Below are 22862 nucleotides of genomic sequence, written 5' to 3'. Positions count from 1 at the left end.
AAGAAGGAAAGAAAAAGAAAGGAAGGAAGGAAGGAAAAGGAAGGAAGAAAAAGGAAGGAAGCAAGCAAGGAAGGAAAAGAAAGAAAAGAAAGGTAGATAGATAAGATAGATAGAAAGAGAGAGAGAGACGGATGAATGGACAGATAGGTGGATAGACAGACAGAAAGACAATAGATAGATGGATGAATGGACAAGATAGATAGATTATAGATATACATATATACACATATATAAAAACACACATATATAAAAACACACATATATATGCATATATGCATGTAAACTTTTGTATAACATAAACCAATGTACCCAGAAGAAAGGAAATAGATGAAAATCATAGCATTACACTTCTCTGATAAAAAGTCTGACATCAAGGGTTTATGAGTAATTAACAAAATACAAAAGCCATTCTCCAGTGGTCAAAGGATATGGACAAACAGTTCTTAAAAGAAGTACGCATTATCAAATACCCACTAAAAATTGTTCAAGCTCTCTAATAAGAAAAAGGCAAGTTGAAATGATTTTGAGATTCTACCTGACCCCCACCAAACTGGAATACCAGTTCTATTTACTTGCTGTGTAGGTTTAGAAAATCCTCTTTTTCCTTTAGCTTCAATTTTATTAACTTTAAAATGAGGAAACTAATTTAAATATCCTCTAAAGTTCCTCCTACCTCCAAGTCTCCTGTGATCCTAATAGAAGGTAAAGGCACCATTCAGTGCCTATGCAGCTGTAGTTTAATAGTCAAACTACTACTGACAGTATAAATTAGATCATCCTTTCTGAAAAATAAAATGGAGGATAGAAAAAGAGTTACAAAAATACATATACTTTTTGACCTAGTGATCCCACTAGAGACACCATGCCCCAAGGAGGTATCTTGGGATCTCCTACTTAAATACTTCTAATTAGCTGATTAAATAGGGATGCTTTCATCTGATAAAAAAAGTACCAGTATATATGTCTTGCCATTAGGATGGAGGCAATCATTGATTCAATCAACCCCCACCCTTATAGCAATAAATCTTTAAATGAATGGGGTTAAAACAGATGATTCTAAGGTCTCAACCAATTCCCAAACTCTTGAATCTATGAAATGCCCAATCTAGTGACCTCTCCTTCCTATACCAAGACACTCTCTTGACTCCCATTGATCACTGACATTACATAGAATCCTATTATATTGCCTGTGCCACATACAAAGGCTACAACAGTACCTTCTTTTTGTTTTTCCTTTTGTAGATTTGTTGCTTTGTAGCCGCACTTGTGTGTATCCTTGAGATAGCTTTCCAGGGAGAAAAAACATGGCCTAAGTCACTGGGGAAAAGGATTCACCAGAAAATGATACCAGGAAGAGACAAATCCAAGATGAGCAAAAAGGAAAAAGGCAACAAAGTAGAGAAACAAATGGCAAGGTCATCAGTAGAGGTATCACAAACATCAAGGATAGCAGAGTCAGGAGAGTCGGCAGCAGAGTAAACAGAGCAGCCCTCCATGATTGCCAGTTTTCAGAACTGTGGTTCAGTGCGGTTAATAATCAGTGCTCACAAAGCACATCAACACTCTGCCCTGGATTCTTTCTTTCTTTCCAGTAAGATTTCCGCTTGATTTTAGAAGGAATAGTTTCTGATTAGGGAAGAATTTTCAGTATGTGAAAAGGAGGGGGAATTTGAGGTGCTTGTGGTAAAGTGGATAAATTACATTGGTTTTAGGAATCAGTAGATTGGGGTTCAAGTTTTGGATCTCGAATTTAAATATCTGTGTGACCTTGGGCCGATCATTTACTTTTGCTGGGCCTCAGTTTCTTCATTTGAAAAATGGCAAGATGGAGAGAGACATTCAGCTAAAAAGCAGCTATCTACTATCCACAGATGTAAAGAGCTGAAAGAGACCTCGAAGAATATCTAGTCCAACCTGTTCGTTGATGAAAAAGCTGAGACCCAGAGAAAGGAAATGATTAACAGACATAGGTTTTTGAATCCAGGTCCTCAAATTCAGGATACTTCCTAATGCACTACAAGGCCTTCTAAAATGGAACTCTTAAGATTGTTGCCAACTCTACCATTCTATGGGTACAGCACAGAAGGGCAGTAAGAAGAATAGACAATGATGATATCCTGTTTTAAGGTTTTGTATAGCTCTTTACAAAAGATTCATCCATTCCTTATGGTAACCCTCTTGGAGAAGATCTTCAGTTATTCTTTTTCCCATTTTACACATAAGGAAACAAGCTCAGAGAAATAAAGTGACTTCCTCATTGCTACATCTCTAGTATCCAAAGCAGAATTTTAACTCAGGTCTCCCTTGAGTCCAACTCCAGAATTCTTTTAACACTACAGTTTCATGGTCATATCCCTGGGATTGAATTAAATTATGAAGGGTCAACTAGGAAGTTCTGAAGCTAAATCTAGAGAACATCTCATCAGGGCTCAAGTACCCTCTGGGCTGTTCTCTTAAGATCTTGCTCCCAAACAATAAAATCTAGTGAAATCAATAATAATTTATTATTACTATGTACTAGGCACTTGACTGAGGATACAAAGGCAAAAACAAAAAACCAGTCCCTACCTTCAAGGAGCTTACGATCATATATCCAAATAAGATATATATTAAATAAATTGGAGATAAATCAAGAAAGGGAAGGTACTCACACTAAGGGGATCAGGAAAAACTTTTGGCTGAGGGTAGAACTTTAGCAGAAACCTAAAGAAAGCCAGAGAAGCCAGGAGGTAGAAATAAGGAGGGAAACTTGATCAGACCCATGTTTTAGAAAGAGCAATTTAGCAGCTGAGTGGAGGATGAATTGGATCAGGGAAACTGGAGGGAAGGACCAATAATGACTAAAAAGAACTCCAGGGGAAACAGATATACCATTCATATTCCTGACTTAGTTCTTTCCAGGTAAGGAGCCAGAGTAGAGGGAACCACGGAAAAACCTATGCAAGCTTTTTGAAGCATCACAATAGGACAGATCTGAAGAATCTACCAGCACAAAGGGCAGTACAAAACTGGTTAAATCGTTAAATGCCCTCCTGGACAAGGCCGATGGATGGCTGATATTTATTTGCAGGGCCTAGCCACAGATAAATTCTTCTACTAGGGGGCAGCTGGGTAGCTCAGTAGATCGAGAGCCAGGCCTAGAGATGGGAGATCCTAAGTTCAAATCCAACCTCAGATACTTCCCAGCTATGTGACCCTGGGCAAGTCACTTGACCCCCATTGCCCACCCTTGCCACTCTTCCGCCTAGGAGCCAATACACAGAAGTTAAGGGTTTAAAAAAGAAGATAAATATAATAATGATGATAGTATTTATATAGCAATTTAGTTTTCAAAGTGATTAACAAATATTACCTCATTTGGTTTTCATAAAACAACTCTGCAAGGTAAACATTTTCTAGAAGAGGAAACTAAAGTGGGAAGCAGTTGTGACTTGCCCAGGGTCACAGATCTAATATAGGCAGAGGCAGGTTGGATTTGAAATCAGATCTTCTTGACTCTAGATCTACTGTGTTATCTGACAAAGGAAGGCCACTAACAATTAAGGGATCAGAAAAAGGCTTCCTGTAAACAGGGAAGGCTTGAAGGCTCAGGGGGTTCCAAAGAGGCAGAAGTGAGGAAGGCAGGAATGCATTCCAGGCATAGGAGACAGCAGCCAGTGTAAAGGCAAGGAAACAGAAGGCAGAATACGGTGAAAGGAGGACAGCAAAAGTCCCTGAGGGAACATTGAGAAAGCAGAGGGAGGAAGTGACTTTCCCCAGATCACTACAGCAAGCCAGAGGCAGAGCCCAAGACTGGACTCCAGTAAAGATCCTCAAGAACTGGAAGAAGTGGCCCTTCTTACAAAAGCAATTCCTTCTCCAAGCACCTGGGATCCCATTCCATTTCATCCTCTCTAACAGATCAGCCCCTCAGGCATCCCCACTCATTTTCATCTCCTATACTAGCTGCTTTTCTGTGGTCTACAAACTCCTGGCTCCCTCTTGTCCTTCCTATCCATCCCGACTGTCTCTTCTGACTTTTGAAGCTAAACTTTTCAAGGCTCTCAAGGAGCTTATAGTCTAATAGGGAAGACAAGCAAATAAGCTATAAACAGGATAAAATGGAAGTAAACAAATGGAAGGCACTAGAATTAGGGGATTAGGGAAGATGGTGTGTCCCGTTGGAGGAACAGCAAGGAGCCCATTGTCACTGTACTAGTGCATCAGGGAGAGCAGAAGATAAATATAAAATCCTCTTTTTCACAGCAAAGCTCTTCATCACCCGGCCCCTTCCTCCCTTTCCCATGTTTTTTCCACCTTTTTTCTACCCTCATACCAAGTACTTGCTGATACAGTGGCACTGACCTCTAATTGTCTCTAGACTGCGGACATTTTCCGCTAGCTGTTTTGCACTCTCGGTCAAATGCTTTTAATTTATCCTGTTTATAGCTTGTTTGTACTTGGTGGTTTGCATATTTTTTTCCCTCATCAAACCGTGGACTCCTTTTTACCTCTCTTTGTATACCCAGGGCTTAGCACACTGCCTGGTATATAGTAGATGCTTAATAAATGCTTACTGATGGATAGACCGGTCGGCCGGCCCACAGAAAAACAAGGAAACCTGCCGGGAGTTTTGGGTGGGTATCGAGGGGCAGGAGGGGCGGGAGCGGGGAGGGGATTCCAGGAGAAGCACAGGGAATGAATGGAGGCACTATTGGGGGCCTGCAGTGAACCCCAGGGTTGGGAGTTGTTCGGAGGCGCTATTCGCTCTATAATAGAGGATTCGCAGTGGCATGCAGGGGGCTCCCAGGGCGAGGGGCGGGGGATGAGGATGGGGTATGAGTACCGTTTCTACCGGGACGCCTGGGAGAGGTTACCCGGTGGTGCTTAAGTAATCTCGAGACCTGAAAGGTGTGGTGGCACGGAGGCACTCGGGGAGTCCCAGGGCAGGGGCATTCCGACCAGAGGTACACTGGGAGTCCCACGGTTGGGGTTGCACAGAGGCATTCAGAGGGGCCAGGACTGGGTGTATGCAGAGGCGCTCAAGAGCCTCAGGACGGGGACGGATCAGGTAGTTCCACAGGGGTGCACAGGGGTGCGCAGGGGTCAAGGACCGAGAAGGTTGCACAGGGGTACGCTAGGGGGTGTCTCACTGCGGGGTTGCACGGGAGCGCGCAGAGAGTCGCAGAGCGAGGGACTTCTGCAGGAGTTGCCGGGGACCTCAGGACTGAGAGGGTTGTACAGGGGTGCGCAGGGGGTGCCGGGAAGTGGGTGGTTCCACAGGGGCGCGCTCCACGGTCGCCGAAGGGAGTGGGGCGGGGGAGAGGGCGAGCGCGGGAGCAGCAGCCGTTGAGACCAATTCCCCAGAAAAGGCGTCCGGGGCCTGGGGCCGGGGCTGCCGCCGAGCCAGAAGGCCGTCACCTCAAGCCATTCGCCATGGAGAGAAAGATCCCACCAACCCCGACCTCGCCAACCCCAACCCCATCACCGAGCAAAACTGATTGGCAGCACCCAAAACGCCAGTTCGAAAGCTACAAATCGCAGTGCAAGAAGAGCACGCGCAACTACTTCATCAAACATTGGTCCGGGGACTTAAAGGTCGCCTGTGTGGTGAGGGCTGGCCCACTGCGGGGAGGACAAAGGCCAAGGAGCAGGAGACCCTAGCCTGGGAGAGTCCCTGGGCAGGCCCGAGGGCGGGACCCAAGGGACTTTCTGCCTTAAAAAGCTGGGAGCCGGGCCTCGCCGCCTGAGAAGTGTGTGGATAGGGCTGGGGGCGGGGCCCCGCGGCCTGTAGAGGGTGTGACAGGACTAGGGGCGGAGCCTCCCGTCCCGTAGAGTGTGTGGCTCGGCGGGTCTCGGCGGGTCTCAGCTTTGGGGGATGAGAGGAAGTACGTTTAGCCTGCAGTTCTTGAGAGTCCAGCTCCGAGCCATCGCGCCATCCTTTTGGGGGAATCCGTTAGGGACCTGCCCCTCTCCCCTGCCTGCCGATGTCGGACCACGCTGAGATAAATGCTCGTGGGTTCTCTGCCCTCACCCTGGACCCGCTTAATACCCCCAATACTGCCAAGGCAGGTATCCCTCTTTAGGTTCGCCTGCTAGGAAGCTGCCTTGAGGCCTTCCCCTCCCTCCAAAATCCAATCAGCTTTCAAGCCTCGTGCTGGAGGCTTCCTTCTCCCCATCTTGGCCACATATCCCCTTCCTTTAGTCAGCTCTAGTGTCAGCCCCTCCATCACCCTTCTGGATTATTGCAATAGCCAGCTGGTGGATCCGCCTGTCTCGAATTTCTGCCAACTCCAATTCATCCTCCACTCAAACTGTCAAAGCACAGGTCTGAAAATGTCACATAGAGGCACAGGAATCCCCATTCAGTAAAGACCAGTGACTCCTTATATCCTCCAGGATCAAATATAAAATCCTCTTTGATTTTCAAAGATCTTCCTAACGTACACGTCCTGTCCACGCCCCCCCCCAACACACACGCAGGCACACACACACACACACACACACTCTTTTCCAGTCTTCTTACACCTCACACACACACTCCTACTCTGGGATCCAGTAACACTGGTCTCTTCTCTTTTCCTAGTACAGGAAACTCCAGGTATTTGCACTGGATGGTTGTCCCTCATTCCTGGAATTCTGTCCCTCCCCATCTACACCTCCCTGGCTTCCCTGGCTTTCCTGGCTTTCTCTCAAGTCCCAACTAAAATCCCACCTTGAAGAAGCCTTTCTACAATCCACTTTAATGCTAGCGCTTTCCCTCTGTTGATTATTTCCAGCTTATTCTATATTTATCTGGTTCGTACAAAGATGTTTACATACTGTCTCCCCTATTAGATTGTAAGCTCCTTGAGAACAGGAATTGTGTTTTCCCATTTTCTTTGTATCCCCAGTCAAAGTCTGGTACATTTTTGTTGTGCCTATCCACGGGGTTTTCTTGATAAGGAGACCCTAGTGATTTTCCATTTCCTTCTCTGGTGGTTTCTTTTGTCAGGCAATCAGAGGTTAAATGACTTGCTCAAGGTCACAGAGCTAGGAAATGTCTGAGGCCGGATTTGAACTTGGGTCTTCCTGACTCCAGGTCCAGCATTCTGTCCATTTGAGCCATCTAGCTGCCTTCTAGACATAGAGAGGTTACATGGCTTGTTCAAGGTCACACAGCTAAGATGTCAGGTCCTACCAAAGTTTTGCGATATCTTCCCTCCAAGTTAGTGCTCTCTCCCTCTGGAAATGCATTTATTTATCTATCCATGTTGCATCCCCCTGTAATTTGACTGTAATTTCCTTGAAGGCAAGAACTATTTTGTTTTGATCTTTGTATCCCTGTCCCCTAGCATAGTGTCCCACACATAATAGGCAATTAATAAATGTTCATTGGGTTAAGTTGAATATTACTCTGTTGGCTCATATTGACCTTGCAGTCCATTAAAAATCTTAGCACTTTTTAACACAAATTTTCTGGCAAGGCTTTCTCATTCTGTTCTCAAGAAGTTGGTGGTTGTTGTTTTTTAATATAAGAATATGCAATTTATTCCTAAAGATTTTTGTTGTTGAATTGAATCAAACTTTATCTTCCTTCACTAAAATCCTACTCCAAAGTCTCCTGGTAGAGTGAGGGTGACCTTGGGTTCCCAAAGGGTATCAAAGGAAGTATGAGCTCTGGAAGCTGGAATGGCTATGAATGCATATGAATGGAAAAGGATTGAATGTCAGAGCTTTGAGGACCAGCCTAGTTAATTGTGAAGATACTCATTGCATGTTAGCTGTAGGGTGATGAATTCTGGGAGAGGTGGGAGTGGGGGAGGCCCCCCAAAATACTCCCAACTATAGAAAAAGATGAGATAAGGCTGAGCCACAGCAATGAAATCCTACCCTATTGCTTAGAATATTGAAGTAAGTATCATTCCACCCTGCTGAGATTTCTTCAAATTAGGACTCTTATTATCCAACATACTCCAGATCTTTTGATGACAGATTAAAATCTTGGAAAATTGGTAACTGCATGACAACCTATGAAACTCTATATTTTGTATTCCAGATATTATTGTTAGTGTCATATTCGCTGATGAGGGTAACCAAAACAGCCAATGTGTTCATTCCAGTGATCTTAATATTAGAATCCTCCTTCTTTTTTTTCTTCATTTTTGCGAATATCCTGGCACTCCCAAAATACTTGAAAAAGTTGACCTGGCCCGTTTTTGTAAGTATTCATTTTCATAATTTCAATTCAAGTCTTTGTGGGTTCATATTGTACACTGTAGACTTGTATATTTCTGAAAAATGATTGTTGAACTGAATTCAGAGGTTAATGGAATTTAGGATATCTTTAAAAGATTATGTATGGGGCAGGTAGGTAGTAAAGTGAATTGAGCACCAGGGCTGGAATCTAGAGGACCTGGGTTCAAATGTGGTCTCATGTACTTTCAAACTGTATACTTCCTAGCTATGTGACCTTGGGCAAGTCACTTAACTCTGCCACTCATCTGTCTTGGAACTCATAGTAAGAAAGGGAGAAAAGGAGAAAAGGAGAAGAGGAAAAGAAGGAAGGGAGGAAGGAAGGAAGGGAGGGAGGAAGGAAGGAAAGAAGGAAGGAAGGAGAGGAGAGGAGAGGAAGGAAGGAGAGGAAAGGAAGAAAGGAGGGAGGGAAGGAAAGAGTACCAGGGTTCTTAAACTTTTTGGGGTCCTGGGCCCTTTGGCAGTTTTGGAATCCTATGTAGACCCCTTCTCAGAATCATATTTTTAAATGCATAAAATAAAGTACAAGGGATTAGAAAGGAAAGCAATTATACTGAACAATAGTTCTCTAAATAGTATTTTTTTTAATTCACAGAACTGTATTTTACCTAGTAAAACACCATTTAGCAGATAAGGAAACTGAGTCCCATTTTCCTCCAGTTTCCCTACTTAAGTGACTTGCTAAAGGTCAAACAGGTAATTAGGTGGCAAGATGGAAACAAAATCCAGGTCCTCTGACTCCAAATTCAGTGTTCTTTCCACAAGGCCATGGATTGCATTAGACTCTATGCTGTATACTGTGTGACTTTGTGTATTCCAAGGGCATATCCAACCTTCCGGCTTCTCTTTTCTCCTTTAAAAATGGAGGAGTTGCAATCTATATACTGTAGTTATTTGCACCCATTGTACACCTCTCCTTTGCCTTCAAGGTCACCAACAATTGTAACTCCATGCTTTAAGATTTATGCTAAATGGGAAAATCCCCAAGGGAAGAGCCATATACTTGGAACTGATACATCATGAAATCTTAGATTTAAAACTGGGAGGTCTCATTTATAGAGAATGAAACTAAGACACAGAGAAATAATAATGATAATATCTAGCCTTCATATAGTGCCTTAAGGTTTGCAAAGCACTTTAACATTATTTTATTCAATCTTCATAACAATTGTGGTAGGTAGGTGCTATTATCTTATAATTTTATAGATGGAGAAGCTGAGACACAAAGGAATTAAATGACTTGCCCAGAGTCATATGACTAACAATGCCCAACTCAGGAGTTGAACCCAAGTCTTCCTGACTCCAAGTCCAACACTATGCTCTGTGATATCCAGCTTTCCCAAAAGAAGGGATTTTACCCAACTCAACCTGATGGTAGTTAAGCAGCAGAGCCATTATTTCAAACAAGATCATTCACTCTTTCTTCCAGCTCCACCATGCTGCCTCTGTCCTTTCGTCCCATTCTCCTCCTAACCGCTCATAGAGATCAGAAGCCATTGGGGACTTTATCTTTACTCACTATCTTCCCCTTATCTTAGCTCCCCTATCACTGTTGAGGATATAGTCACAGCCTTAAAACCTAAGAGTTCTTCACTGTCTCTCACAACCCACATCTGAGCTGTTGCCAAAGCTTGTCAATCCTACCTTTGTAGCATTTCTCAGATATACCCCCTTCTCTCCTCTGACACTGCACCCACCCTAAGACAGGCCCTCATCACTTCACACCTGGACTGTTGTAATAGTGTGCCCTGAGAGGGTCTGCCTGCCTCGGGTTTCTTCTCACTCCACTCACATCCTTGACTCAGTTGTCAAGGTGACCTTAAATTGCAGACCTGACCTCTCTCTGTCTCTCTGTCTCTCTCTTTCTCTTTGTCATTCTCTCTCTCATACACATACACTCGCTCTAAAATCCACTAGTTCCCTATCACCTCCAGGATCAAATATAAAATCCTCCATCTGGTATTCAAAACCCTTTACAATCCGTCCCCTTCCTAACATTCTTACTTTACTTCCAGTCTCTTTACATTACTCTGTCATGTACTCAGCAATTAGACAGTGCTCTCCTTACTTAGCACAAACTTACTTCTTAGCACAAAACAAAAAATTCCCTGACTCTGGGAATTTTCTCTGGCTATCCCACATACTGGAAGTGCTCTCCCTCTTCATCTCTGCTTCCTGGCTTCCTTTCAAGTCCCATTATCTACAGGAAGCCTTTCTAGATCCTCCTTAATTCTGATTGCTTCCATTTATGGAATACCTCTGATTTATCCCACATATAGCCTGTTGGTACATGGTTGCTTGCTGGTCTCCCCCATTAGACTTCTTGAAAGTGGGGACCATCTTTTGCCTTTCCTTGTATCCACAGTGCTAAACACAGTGACTGTAACATAGTAGGCACTTTAAATCAATGTGTTGACTAAATGACTGGTATAGTGGAAAAAGCACTGAATTTAATTTAATAGGCTAGAGCAGTGATTCCCAAAGTGGGTGCTACTGCCCCCTGGTGGGTGCTGCAGCGATTCAGGGTAGCGGTGATGGCCACACTTTTTTTTTGTATTACATTCTATTCTGAGTTCAATAAATAGTTTCATAATTTCCAGGGGGCGCTAAGTAATATTTTTTCTGGAAAGGGGACGGTAGGCCAAAAAAGTTTGGGAACCACTGGTCTAGAGCTTCAATTCCTGGCTCTATTAATAACTATCTATGTGACATGGAACAAGCCTCTTAACCTCTGGGTCCCTCCTTTTCCTCCTTTGTCAAATTGAGGGTTCAATTAGGTGATCTCTCTAAGATCCAGTAGCAAGTTTCCTGATTAGTAAAATGGGGATAATAATCCTTGTGACATCTATCTTATAGGAATATTGTAAAGAACCCTAAAGCACTATAGAAAGGTGAACAACGGTACTAATAAAAACTTTTCATAATAAAATCCATTTTTTTGAAAGCATATGAAAGTTTTGAAATGAATATATCTACCAAGCTTGCTCTTGAAATTTTCCATTTAGTGTTCCATCTCCCAGCCATGTGGCTCTACAAACAACTTTGTACATATATGATACAGACTGTGTAGACTGGAGGCAATCTCAGAGGAAAAGCACTGATGGGGTAGGAGGTCTCCCTCAGAAGGTGGTATTTGAGCAGAGTTTTGAGGGGATGGAAGTGAGGAGGAAAAGCATTGCATGCATGAGTTGGGAGATGGACTGCCATGCTTAAGGAACAAGCAGGTTCAGTGTAGCTAGCCTGAAGAGTAGTTGGAGGGGAATGAATTATAAAAAGACTGGACAGATAGGAAGGGGACAAGTTGTGAGGTTTTCTATTTGATCTTGGAGGGAACAATTAGATATTTTAGGGAGGAAGGTGACAGTTTCAGGCCCACACTTTAGGAAAAGCATATTGGTGCCTGAGCAGAGAATAACCGGGAGTAGAGATTCTTGAGTCAAAATGATGAGAGCCACCACCAGAGGGATGGTTGAAGAAGTGGAGAGAAAGGGATGGATAAGAGAGATGGTTGGGAAAGTAGAAACAAGTCTCAAAACCATTAAAATATGGGATAACTGCAAGAGAAGAATCAAGGATGACCTCAAGATTGTAAGTCTGAGTGACTGAGAGGACTATGGCCCCAAGAGTAAAATGGGGGTTGGTTAGGTGCCTCAGTGGATCTAGAGCCAGACCTGGTGACAGGAGGTCCTGGGTTAAAATCTGGCTATACTTCCTAGCTGTGTGAGTTGGGGATGCATAAATAGGTAGGAGGCAGATAGATATATCGATAGATAGATAGATAGATAGATAGATAGATAGATAGATAGATAGATAGACAGACAGACAGATAGATATTTTTTAAAGTATTTACTATGGGCTTACTCTGGAAATCATCTGCATAGAGATGATCATTGAACCAATAAGAACCCATATTATTGAATGAGATTTTATGATGAAGGAAAGAAAAACTCCAGGCAGACCATTGGGACACACCCAGGATTGACCAGTGTCACCTGGATGAAGAACTCACAAAAGAGACTGAGGAGTGGTCAGACAGGTAGGAAGACTAGAAAAATACAATGTCTTGGTACTCTCGAGAAGGGAAAGTACCAGCAGAAGAAAGTGACTGACAGTGTCAAAGGCAGCAGAGAAGTAAAAAAAATTAGAATGAGAACCAGGAGAACACTGGACACATTAACAGCAATATTGTGCAATGATCCACTGTGAATAGCTTAGCTACTCAGCAATACAAGGATCCAAAACAATCCCAAAGGGCTGGTGTTGAAAAATGCTATCCACCTCCAAAGGAGGAACTAATGGAGTCTTGAATGCAAATTGAAGCAGACTTTCCTTACTTTCTTTGTTATTCATGGGGTGGAGGGTTTGGTCCGCATTTTCTTTTGTAGCATTGTTGCTTTGGAAATGTCTTGCATAATCGCACATGCATAGTCTATGCAATTGCTTGCCTGGTCCAAGAGGGGGGAAGAGGAGAGAATTTAGAGCTCAAATTAAAAATATATATATATAAATTCTTGTTCACATGTAATTGAGAAAAATAAAATTAAGATTAAATGCTTTTTTTTAAAGAGAGATGATTGGAGAATTTATTGAGAGAGAGGTTTCTGTCAAATGTTGATATTGGAATGTGAGAAAGGGAAGTGAAGGCCCCATTTGTAGCCAGCTTTCTCAAGTAGCTTACCTGAGAAGAGAGACAGAAGATGAGCAAGGACTGTGGGATCAGGGGTTTCTTTTTAAGAATAATTGAGACATGGATGTGTTTGTGGGCACAGGGAAAGAGCAAGTAAGGAAGGAGAGCCTGCAGATTATAGAGTGGGGATGACAGGGGCAGTCTGCTAGAGAAGACAGGTGGAACTAAGATCACTTGGCAGGGAGAAGGGCCATCTCTTCAGGTGAGGGGGTGCAGATGTGAAAGAGGAGATAGTGGAGGAAAACATCTGACTCTGGTGTAAGGTAAGTGAAAGTGAAGAAAAGAGAATTCTCTGCAAATAGTCTCAATTTTTTTTTAAACGGATAATGGCCACTAGGATCTGGACCAAGTGATAACTCTTCATAGTATAAACCTCATAGGAGGAGAGGTGGCTATAATACTGGTGGAGGGAGAGTCTGGAAGAGGCAATAAAAAAAAAAAAAAAAAAAGCTTTGACTCCCCATCACTACTAATGAATTTCGGAGAGCAGAGTATAATGGAAAATACATCCAGCTCAGAAAAGAGTAACCAAGGATAGAGTGTAATTTGGAGGGAGCCAGGTCTCAGGGAGTACAAAAAGATGGAGTGAGAAAGAAAAAAGGTTTAAAAAGAAATCAAGTTTCTTAATTACTGAGCAGGTATTCAAGAGAGCCCAGTGGAGGGGGCGGGTAGATCCACAGGGGGACAACTGGGCAGGGTGAGACTAGGGTAGGAAGGAGGGATCAGGCAGTTGGGGATGGGGGACGGCAGCCAGGGCTTCACAGTTACCAGAATGGGGGAGATTGGGGCACTAGGCATATACTCCATTGAGTTTAACCTTTGAGGAATGAGTTCATGCAGTAGCACTTGGAGAAAGGTTTGCTGAGGGAGGAAGGTGGGCAGGTGTTTGGACTGTTCCAGGCTTTCCCTCTGTCCCATTTTGAAGTGGGGGATGATGGTGTATCCTGCAGGAGTGGGCAAGGTATGAAGGAGCTCCCAAAGCAGGTGGGTCTCAGAAAGGCCTCCACTGTAGAAGGTCTGGAGCAAGGAGGCCAGAGATGATCCTGGATCCTGCAGAAGCATCTCCTTAGTGGAATGTCGACTCTTAGAAAGGGTGACTTTTTTCACTTTTGCCTTTATATTCCTGGTTCGGCCCAGTGCATCACCCAGTTACTGAGCCAAATTACACTGAATCCTTTTTTTTGACATTCCATCATCCTTTAATGTTAACGATTTTCTGTTCTATTTTTTTCAGGACGTACTCAATGATGTTTTTGCATTTCTGTACCTTTCGTATGCCGGCTTCTACTCACTCATTTACCCACCAAGCTCTATAGATGCACTATACTGGCAAATATGTGTAAGTAAATGACTTTTAAACTTCATTTCTATATGTTCAATCTGCATTCAAGTCCAAGTCCTTTGTGATAATGGAGATGCTCTGTCTTATTGTAGATGTGTGATGTTAAATTAATATTTTTCATTTCAGCAACATGAATGAGGTTTTCTGTGTGAGGTGGAGTTTTAAAACAAGTAAATTGGCCCAATTGTTGACAACCACCTCTCCAAGTGGGTGTTTAGACGGTTATTTGGCATCCATGCCAGAGATGGGGAAAAGGAAGAGACCAAAAATAGAGGTCCTAAAGAGATTTTTTTTTTTGCCACTTTCCATTTTACTCAGAAATGTAGAGACATCTCCACATCAAATGTTCACAGAACCAATTCTTTGTGCCACATAAGTACTAGTGCCTTCTGAGTTCACATTGGTCTGATCAGCCATAGTCGAACACATTGTGCATTGATCCAACATTGTGATGGGTACAAAGGACAACGAACAAATGGAAAAACAAAACAAAATGCAAACTTCCCATGATAGCAAATGTACTGTAGCTTGAGGAATTGAGAAAATATATGATGGCCAATGAAAGGAGGCCCAGCCTCTCTTGTACCAGGTTACTTATAATCTAGAGACCCTCAATACCCTGCTTCTTTTCTCTGAGAATTATTTCTCTTTTTTCCTGTCCTTTTCTAGAGGCTTCTGTGCTAAAATTTTCATTCAATAAACAGTTATTAAATATTTCATACCTACCAAGAGCTAGGCTCTGGGAATATGAAGACACTCCCTACCCTATTGGAATTTCATGACCCATACGAATTCAATCAGAGCCTCACTGGGAAGTATCCAGCAGTTCCCTATCTTTTTAAAATTTTTAATTCATTTTTTCTTATATATTTTACCAACAACAACAACAACAAAAATTTAACTAAACAAATGCATAGACCACAAACTCCACTTTGCTTACAATTTGTTAAAAATTGGCAAATTATACATGTGTGCTAATATAAACATCCTCTGCTTTGGAGTTCTCTTTGGATTTGTTTTACTTGGATAATTTTTTCTCTTGATTTTGTGGCTGTGATTTTTAAACATGTAATCATAGCATCATAGCACGTAGTATTCCAAAGAGATTTCTTAAAGGATAGTATTAATAATAAGCTAGAGATGGGAGTGATGCCGTGGGCCTCCAAAGCTATTCCCAGACAGGAGTAATGCAGTGGCAGCTCCAAAGATGGCTTCTTTGTTCCCCGTTTTGGTATAGAAAAGTCTCATCTCTTACATGTGTTAGAGATGCTCCCTCCTTTGGAGGGGCTCCAGGATTCTGACTGATGGGGAGCAACCTCTGATTCCAGACCTGCCCTTTGGGATCTTGGACTGCAATAAGTGGTTGACCATTCAATTACTCAAGGTTGGCTATCGGGGAGAATATAGAAGTTCTTATCTATGACCCTAAGTACTATGGTGCCATTGGGGCTCAGCTAGACTCTTGTCAATGAAGTTATAATTGGGGGCTCAGGAATAAACCTCGACCCTTTTAAACTGGTTTTCAAGGCAAAACAAAATAAAAAGGAAACCATTAAAACTACTCAGGCACACAGGAGAGTAGAAAATATGGCCCTGAGTCTTGCAAGAGGGTTCATAAATATCAGGATTACGGCCTTGGGCCCTTTTCTGAAATGAGAACCAAAAACCTTCAAAGAGAGGTGCTTAGAGCTTTTCCCCCTAAGATTCTACACTATGAAGGATAACTCCTATAAGGTAAGAGAAATACACTTCCAATACACAGGGATCCTACATGAGGAGAAAGGCCTTAATAATAAAGTTATATATTGGGTTTAGTATGAAGTGGAACCGAGATGGTAGAGTAGCAGGAAAAATGACCGGCCAAGCTCTACCCTACAATTGCTCCACACAGATAAACTGCATCAAACCACCTCCTGATTAGGAAATCCAAGAAAAGATGATTACAGTGAGTCATTTGTTTGCCCGTATCAATAAAGGGAGGCAGAGAGGTCTGTAGACTGAGGACAGGATCCATTCAAGCACAAGGAGAGGCTGTGCACCAGGGCCACAAGGACTCTCAGGTCCAGCAACACATCGGGATTTCATTTGGTACAGTTCTGTCACTTACTGAGAAGTTTGGGTCAGAGATCCAGGGCAAACTGAAGAGGGGACTTGCATCCACTGCTAGTATTCCAGGGTGAGGAGTAAGCCTTAGCTCCTTAGTTCCTTAGTGCCCTAGATTGTGTATTAAGCAAGGAACAAGTTTGGAAGCAAGCAGCAACTGCATGATTCTGACCCTAAAGTAGAGGCTGGAGTAGCCTCCAGCTCACTCTGAAGTCTGCAGTGGAATAACCAAGGCAATAACCAAAGGAGATCCAGCAGTTCTGTCATGATGAAACAGCAAAGTTTCCCAGATGTCTAAAAGTGGCTGAGTCTAACAATAGTCTACTAAACCCCCCAAGTGGGGTAAGATCACAAGTATGTTGGTCAAATCCAAATCCAGGTCAAGAACTTGTAGAACTCAAACCAGAGGAGCAGCAGTAAGATTTTGCCCTAGATCAGACTCCTTCAGGAGCGCTTGAAAGCTGTCAGGTCCCTGAGCTATCCGAGATCTTGGAATAACACAAGACTCAAAACTCAAGAAGCAGTCGCCAGACTCTAGAAGACACAAGCTTGGCCCAGATATTACTTCTAGAAGTGAGCATTGACTAGCCTTAACAAAACTACTAAATCTGGAAGTAGGCTAGAATAATGAGCAAACAGAAAACTAATCCCTACCATAAAAAAAAAAAAAAACTATTATAGTGACAAGGACACTCAAGAAACAAACAAAACAAAGCAAAAGAGAATGACTTCCAAATATCTGTTAAATAAGAAGCCTCAAAGTAAAACACAGCTTGGGTACAAGTTCAGTTAGAATTCTTTTTTTTTAGTTAGAATTCTTGAATGTAATGAAACAATTTTTTTTTTAATTTTAAACCCTTAACTTCTGTGTATTGACTTATAGGTGGAAGAGTGGTAAGGGTATGCAATGGGGGTGAAGTGACTTGCCCAGGGTCACACAGCTGGGAAGTGTCTGAGGCCGGATTTGAATCTAGGACCTCCCGTCTCTAGGCCTGACTCTCAATCCACTGAGCTACCCAGCTGCCCCTGAAATAATTTTTTTGATTTTTAAAAAAGGTTTAAAATTTTTTTTATAAATGAAATGAGGGTGCTAAAAGAAATGGTGGGAAAAGGACATTAGAGCTATGGAAAAAAGAATTGAAGACAGAATTAACAAGAGATAAAGGCACAAGAGGTACAAAAAAACTTTGCCCATGCCACATAGTCCTTAAAAATTAGAAAGGACACAATGGAAGATGACTTCCAAGACAGCAAAAAAGTTAAAAACAAAATTAAAAGACAGAGGGAGAGAGAAAGAGAGAGACAGACAGAGAGAGAATGAAAGAGAAAGAGAGAGAGAAAATAAGGTATCTCATAGCAAAAGCAACTGACCTGGAAAATAAATAATAAGCAGTTAGGCACTAAGTGCATAGTTATCTGGGCTAACTGAAGAAGATAGGGGTTCAAATCCAGCCTCAGACATTTACTACCTGACTCTGAGAATATATGGAGGGTGAAGGGCAGACTAGCACCTCTGATGTGAGAGCTTGCTGAGCCTTTTTCCGGGCTGCTCATCCACTTCTGGTGTCCACCTTTGATTTAACTCTCACCTGTGGCTTCAGATGCTGGAGCATGCCTAGAGGCCAAACCCAGTAAAACTATCTCAGCAGACAGGCTAAACCAGGTTGAAGATAACTGATAGTCCTTGAACCCACCAATAATTTAGGGGGTCTACTCCAACCACATGAAGACTTCCCCTGGTGGAATGGTAAGATAAAAACAACTTGTTCCAATGGTCAATGGTTGCTAAAACAAGCACTGTAGAGGACCCAGTGCTTAGTCAGATATCAAAAATGCCAAGGTCATCTGCTGTATCCCAGACCATCACTAGGTACCCTGACTTTTGTCTTGCCCCTGGCCTTCAATGACTCTGAAAAAGAGAGCGAGACTGAAGGCTTCGTGTCACTCTTCCTCACTTAGGTCCAATTCACTCACAAGTGAAGACTTTACCCCGTAATGTCATTGGTCCTCTTTGAAACAAAAGACAAACAGTATGTGTCCCTGTGCAAGTCACTTAGCCTGTGTCTGCTTCAGTTTCCTCATTTGTAAAATAGAGATAATAGCACCTATCTCTCAGAGTTCTTGTGAGGATCATTTGAGATAATATTTGTAAAGTGCTCAGCACAATGCCTGGCACATTAGTAATTGCTTTACATTTTATTTCCTTCCAACCCAATTTAAGAATCATTAGACTATCTGAAAGCCATAACTGAAAAAAAGAACCTAGACATCATATTTCAAGAATTCATGAAATCATAAAATTCTCCACATTTCTTAGAATGTCTGAAGACAGAATAACAATAGAAAGAATCAGCCAGTCCACCTCCCAAAAGAAAGCTAAAATTAAAATTCCCAGAAACATCAATGTCAATTCCAGGGCTTCTGGATTAAAGGGAAAAAATCCTATAAGCAACCAGAAAGACACAATTAAAATACTGAGTATCTATGGTCAGGATGATATGAGATTTAGTAATCACCACTGTGAATAAAACAGTTAGCTTGGAATGTGATATTCCAAAAGGCAAAGGATAGAGATTTACAACCAAGAAGAAAACTAAGTATAATCCTATGCAGAGGAAAATAGATCTTTTACAAAATAGAAGACTTTCAAGCATTCCTAATGAAAAGACCAAAGTTAATGGAAATTTTGAAGGGCAAACACAGGAGCCATAAGAATATAAAAAGGCAAACTAGAGCATAAAATATTCTAAGGAAGGACAAAAGCTTTAGCTAAATGCTAACTATTATTACATTCTAATATAAGGAGATAGCATATGTGTCTCCCCAGAACCCTATCTTCAAGAGTTATAGAGTCCAATCTAATTGGAGGTCCAAGGAATGGTTCTGTTATTTTTCTTATTATCTTAATAGAAGAATACAAAGGTAGAGGGAAGAAAAATATACTATTGGGGGAAGGGAAAGAAAAAAATTATCTCACATAAGTAGATTTCAATACAAACAAGGAAGATTGAGTAGAGGAAGCAGATGACACTCTCCTCTGAACTGGATTAGTCCTAAGCAAAGTAAAACCAAAAATTCTAAAGATATATGAAAGTACTTATAGCAGTTCTTTTTGTGATGGCAAAGAGTTAGAAACTGAAAGAATGTCACTCAGTTGAGGAATGGTTGAGTAAGTTATGTATTATATGAAAGTGATGGAATACCATTTTGCTGTGAAATGATGCAGGGGATGGTTTCAGAAAAGATTTGGGAAGATTTATATGAATTGATACAAAGTGAAATGGGCAGAAATAAGAGAATAATTTACACTGTAACAACAGTATTATAAAGATAATCAACTGTGAAAGATTTAGTAACTCTGATCAACAAAATGAACCACAATTCCAAGACTCGTGATGAAAATTGCTATCTACCTTCAGGTAGGGAACGGATATTCTCAGAGTGTAGAGTAAAGCATTTTTTTCCTTTTTATTTTCTGGAACATGACTAATTTGGAAATTTGTTTAGCATAACTTCAGTACTGACTTTTGTATTTCCTGTCTTCTCAGTAGGTAAGGAAGGGAGTGTGGGAATGTAAAGAATCTGGAACTAAAAATACAATAAAAAATAAAATTTTAAAAAACAATGGAGGCAAGAAGACATATGCACATAGTACAGAAAGACATTTCACTGCATAAGGAAACAGGAGGAAAGAGAGGAAAGAAAGAATAAGGTTATAAGAGGGAGGAAAAACAAAGGGGCAGATTAGTCTCAGGTAAAAACAAAACAAAATGCAAAGATGTATAAAAATACTTTTAGCAGTTCTTTTTGTGGTAGCAAAGAATTGAAAACTGATGGGTTGTCCCTCAATGTGGAAATGGCTAAGCAAATTACAGTGTATAGATGTAATAGAATACAATTATGCTATAAGACATTATAGCAAGGCTTATTTGAACTTAGGTAGAATGAAGTGAAAAGAACTAGGAAAGCAATTTATATAATAATGACGATATCAAAGATAAAATACTTTGAAAGTCTTAGATTTAACCCAATGACCAACCAGGATACCAGAAGAAAATGTACTACCCACCTCCTGATAGAGAGCCAATGGTTTCCAAGTGCAGATTGAGATATATTTGGGAGAGAGGGGCACGGCCAATGTGGGAAATTTTGGCATCAAATAACTAATTTCCACTAATAAGAACAGTCTTGTGCAAAGTGGCTTGGAACCACAGGTCATTTATTATCCTCATGAGAAAATTTGAACAAGTAAAGTGACCTGCTCCATGTTACTTATGTCTAAGTGGTTATGGCACAACCAGGCTATGTTAAAGGATTGGAACCCAGGTTTCCAATGTTCTTTCCACTGATAAAGTGAAGAAATAGACTCTGATGAGTAAAGAAATGCACCTCAAATGGGGCCACCTGAAGGCAAGTGAATGTATTTTAATCCTCCAATCTATGCTGAGGAGCCCATTATCACTAACTGGTACCTTCTGACCTTCCCTCCCTTTATAGTTCCACCACTAAACTCATAGCTTGTTCTACCTGGTCCTCCCAGAAACCCATTTAGGAGCTTAGGTAGGGCATAGATGATCTTCCCAATTTCATCCAGGTAAATAGCAGACCTAGAGGACTTGGAAGACTTGCCCAAAGTCACATAAGCAGGATGTTAAGGCAGGAGATATAATGTGAATAACAAGCCAATAACATGGTCAGACCACTTGACCTTTCTGGATCTATTTCGTTTTATTTCTTTCTGGGTTTATTTTAAACTTTAAACTTGAAGAAGTGCTAAATGGGGAGAGATCATAGAGGATAGGGCTTACAGGGAGAAGGGACCTCAGACTCATCTGGTCCAACCCCCTCATTTTATAGATGAGGAAACTGAAGCCCCCAGAAGCTTCGTGGCCACAGAGCTAATCAATAACAGAGCCAGGATTTGAAGCTGGATTCTATCTCCAGAGCTTGTACTCTGTCTACTGGATCCACCGAGGCCATGCTTGGAGAGGAGCAGTAGCCATAGGTCACATTTATTCATGGTAGTTGCCTCCTGAGGAGGGGAGCTCCCCATACCTGGTGCTGTTCAAACAGGCTAGACGACCACTTAGTATAACTTGCATTTCTTTTTTGTTGTTCAGTTATTTCAGTCATATCCAACTTCATGGCCCATTTGGAGTTTTCATGTCAAAAATACTGAAGTGTTTTGCCATTTCCCTCTCCAAGCTCACATAACACTAACATTTAGAAGCACTTTCCTCACATAGTCTAACAAGTGTTGGAATCAGGATTTGAACTCGGTATTCTATCCACTAAACTAGAAGAAAAAGGTTTAGCAGAATAGAAGAGAGGAAGAGGAGTGAAGACTGAAGGATTGGGGGTATCTGGGTGGCTGGGTGGCTCAGTGGATTGAGAACCAGGCCTAGAGATAGCAGATCCAGGGTTCAAATCTTCCCTCGGACACTTCCTGTGTGTGTGACCCTGGGAAAGTGACTTCATCCCCATTGCACAGCCCTTAACCACTCTTCTGCTTTGGAACTAGTACCCAGTATTGATTCTAAGCTGGAAGGTAAGAGTTGAAAAAATGACCTGAGGAACTACAACAGTTTTGGGGGGCTGATAGGCTTGGATGCTTCTGAATGTCAAGAAATGGGAGGGACAATGCGTCAGTGCTGATGTGAATGGCCAAAATTACGACTGTACTCTCTTTGCAGGTAGTCATACTTTTTGTGGCCCTCTTGTCTCTGATAGACATTGTTTTACAAAGCTGGCGGTTTAGCTTTCGAAAGATAAAATTTGGAATTCAGAAGCCTATCAAAAAGTGACCCGTCCCCTCCAACCAGGAGACAGAGGACTCTGCACACTTAAAATCTCATAGAAAACACAAGTATTTACCTCTCTTCTCTTTTACAAAGAAGATCTTCTTTTCCTCTGAAATTCCCATTTTGACATGTTCATGGCAAAGTGCTTTCCCTCCAAAATAAAGATTATATGGAAGTCTTTTTTTCAGAGGAATGTCAATTTTAACTTTACTAGAGTTCTCTGCTGAAAACTTGCCTTGACATATCTGAGAGTAACCCAGGGTTCTTGGAGACCAAGGCAGCAGAATTCAAGTTCATCTTAAGTGCTTAATAAATGATCCATGACTGATTGACTGTCTCTTGTAGATTCTACCAGATTGGGAAACTCTTGAATATGGGCTTGGTATCAGGCCATTACCTAGCATCAAAGCACATGCCCAACTGCTTGACACCAGGTTATGTTCAGAATAAGAGATGTTTGATTCACAGCAATTCTTCATGAGCAATTCCTGACCCAAAGATGTCATGACCTGGGCCACTGGAGGGAGGGCCTAAACTCATGGGATCACAGATCCTTGAAGAACTGAAATACCAAATTTAAAGATTATTCAATTGGTGGAATTCTTTGGCTTCTGACAGGACCGATTTTGTATTTTATTATTAGATCGATAAATTGTTAGAACTAGGAAGAATCCTTAGAACAGAAAACATAGACTATCTTTAGTCTGTTAAATGT

The 22862-nt window shown here is 41.8% G+C and overlaps 1 protein-coding gene across 1 annotated transcript in view; it reads left to right on the top strand.

The window, feature by feature from the left end:
• LOC123233286 overlaps window positions 1-22456 on the top strand; it is a 39694-nt gene extending 17238 nt beyond the window's left edge. Inside the window, exons 2-4 of the mRNA XM_044659437.1 lie at window positions 4891-5589; window positions 14136-14240; window positions 22040-22456. Of these exons, the coding sequence (XP_044515372.1) occupies window positions 4891-5589; window positions 14136-14240; window positions 22040-22150 (915 nt within the window). The 3' untranslated portion in view covers window positions 22151-22456. The remainder of the gene's footprint in view (window positions 1-4890; window positions 5590-14135; window positions 14241-22039) is intronic.
• The last annotated feature ends 406 nt before the right edge of the window (window positions 22457-22862 follow it).

The sequence above is a fragment of the Gracilinanus agilis genome, chromosome 2, assembly GCF_016433145.1.
Source record: "Gracilinanus agilis isolate LMUSP501 chromosome 2, AgileGrace, whole genome shotgun sequence".
Classification (NCBI taxonomy): Eukaryota; Metazoa; Chordata; class Mammalia; order Didelphimorphia; family Didelphidae; genus Gracilinanus; species Gracilinanus agilis.
This window is presented reverse-complemented; position numbering and strand designations above follow the sequence as displayed.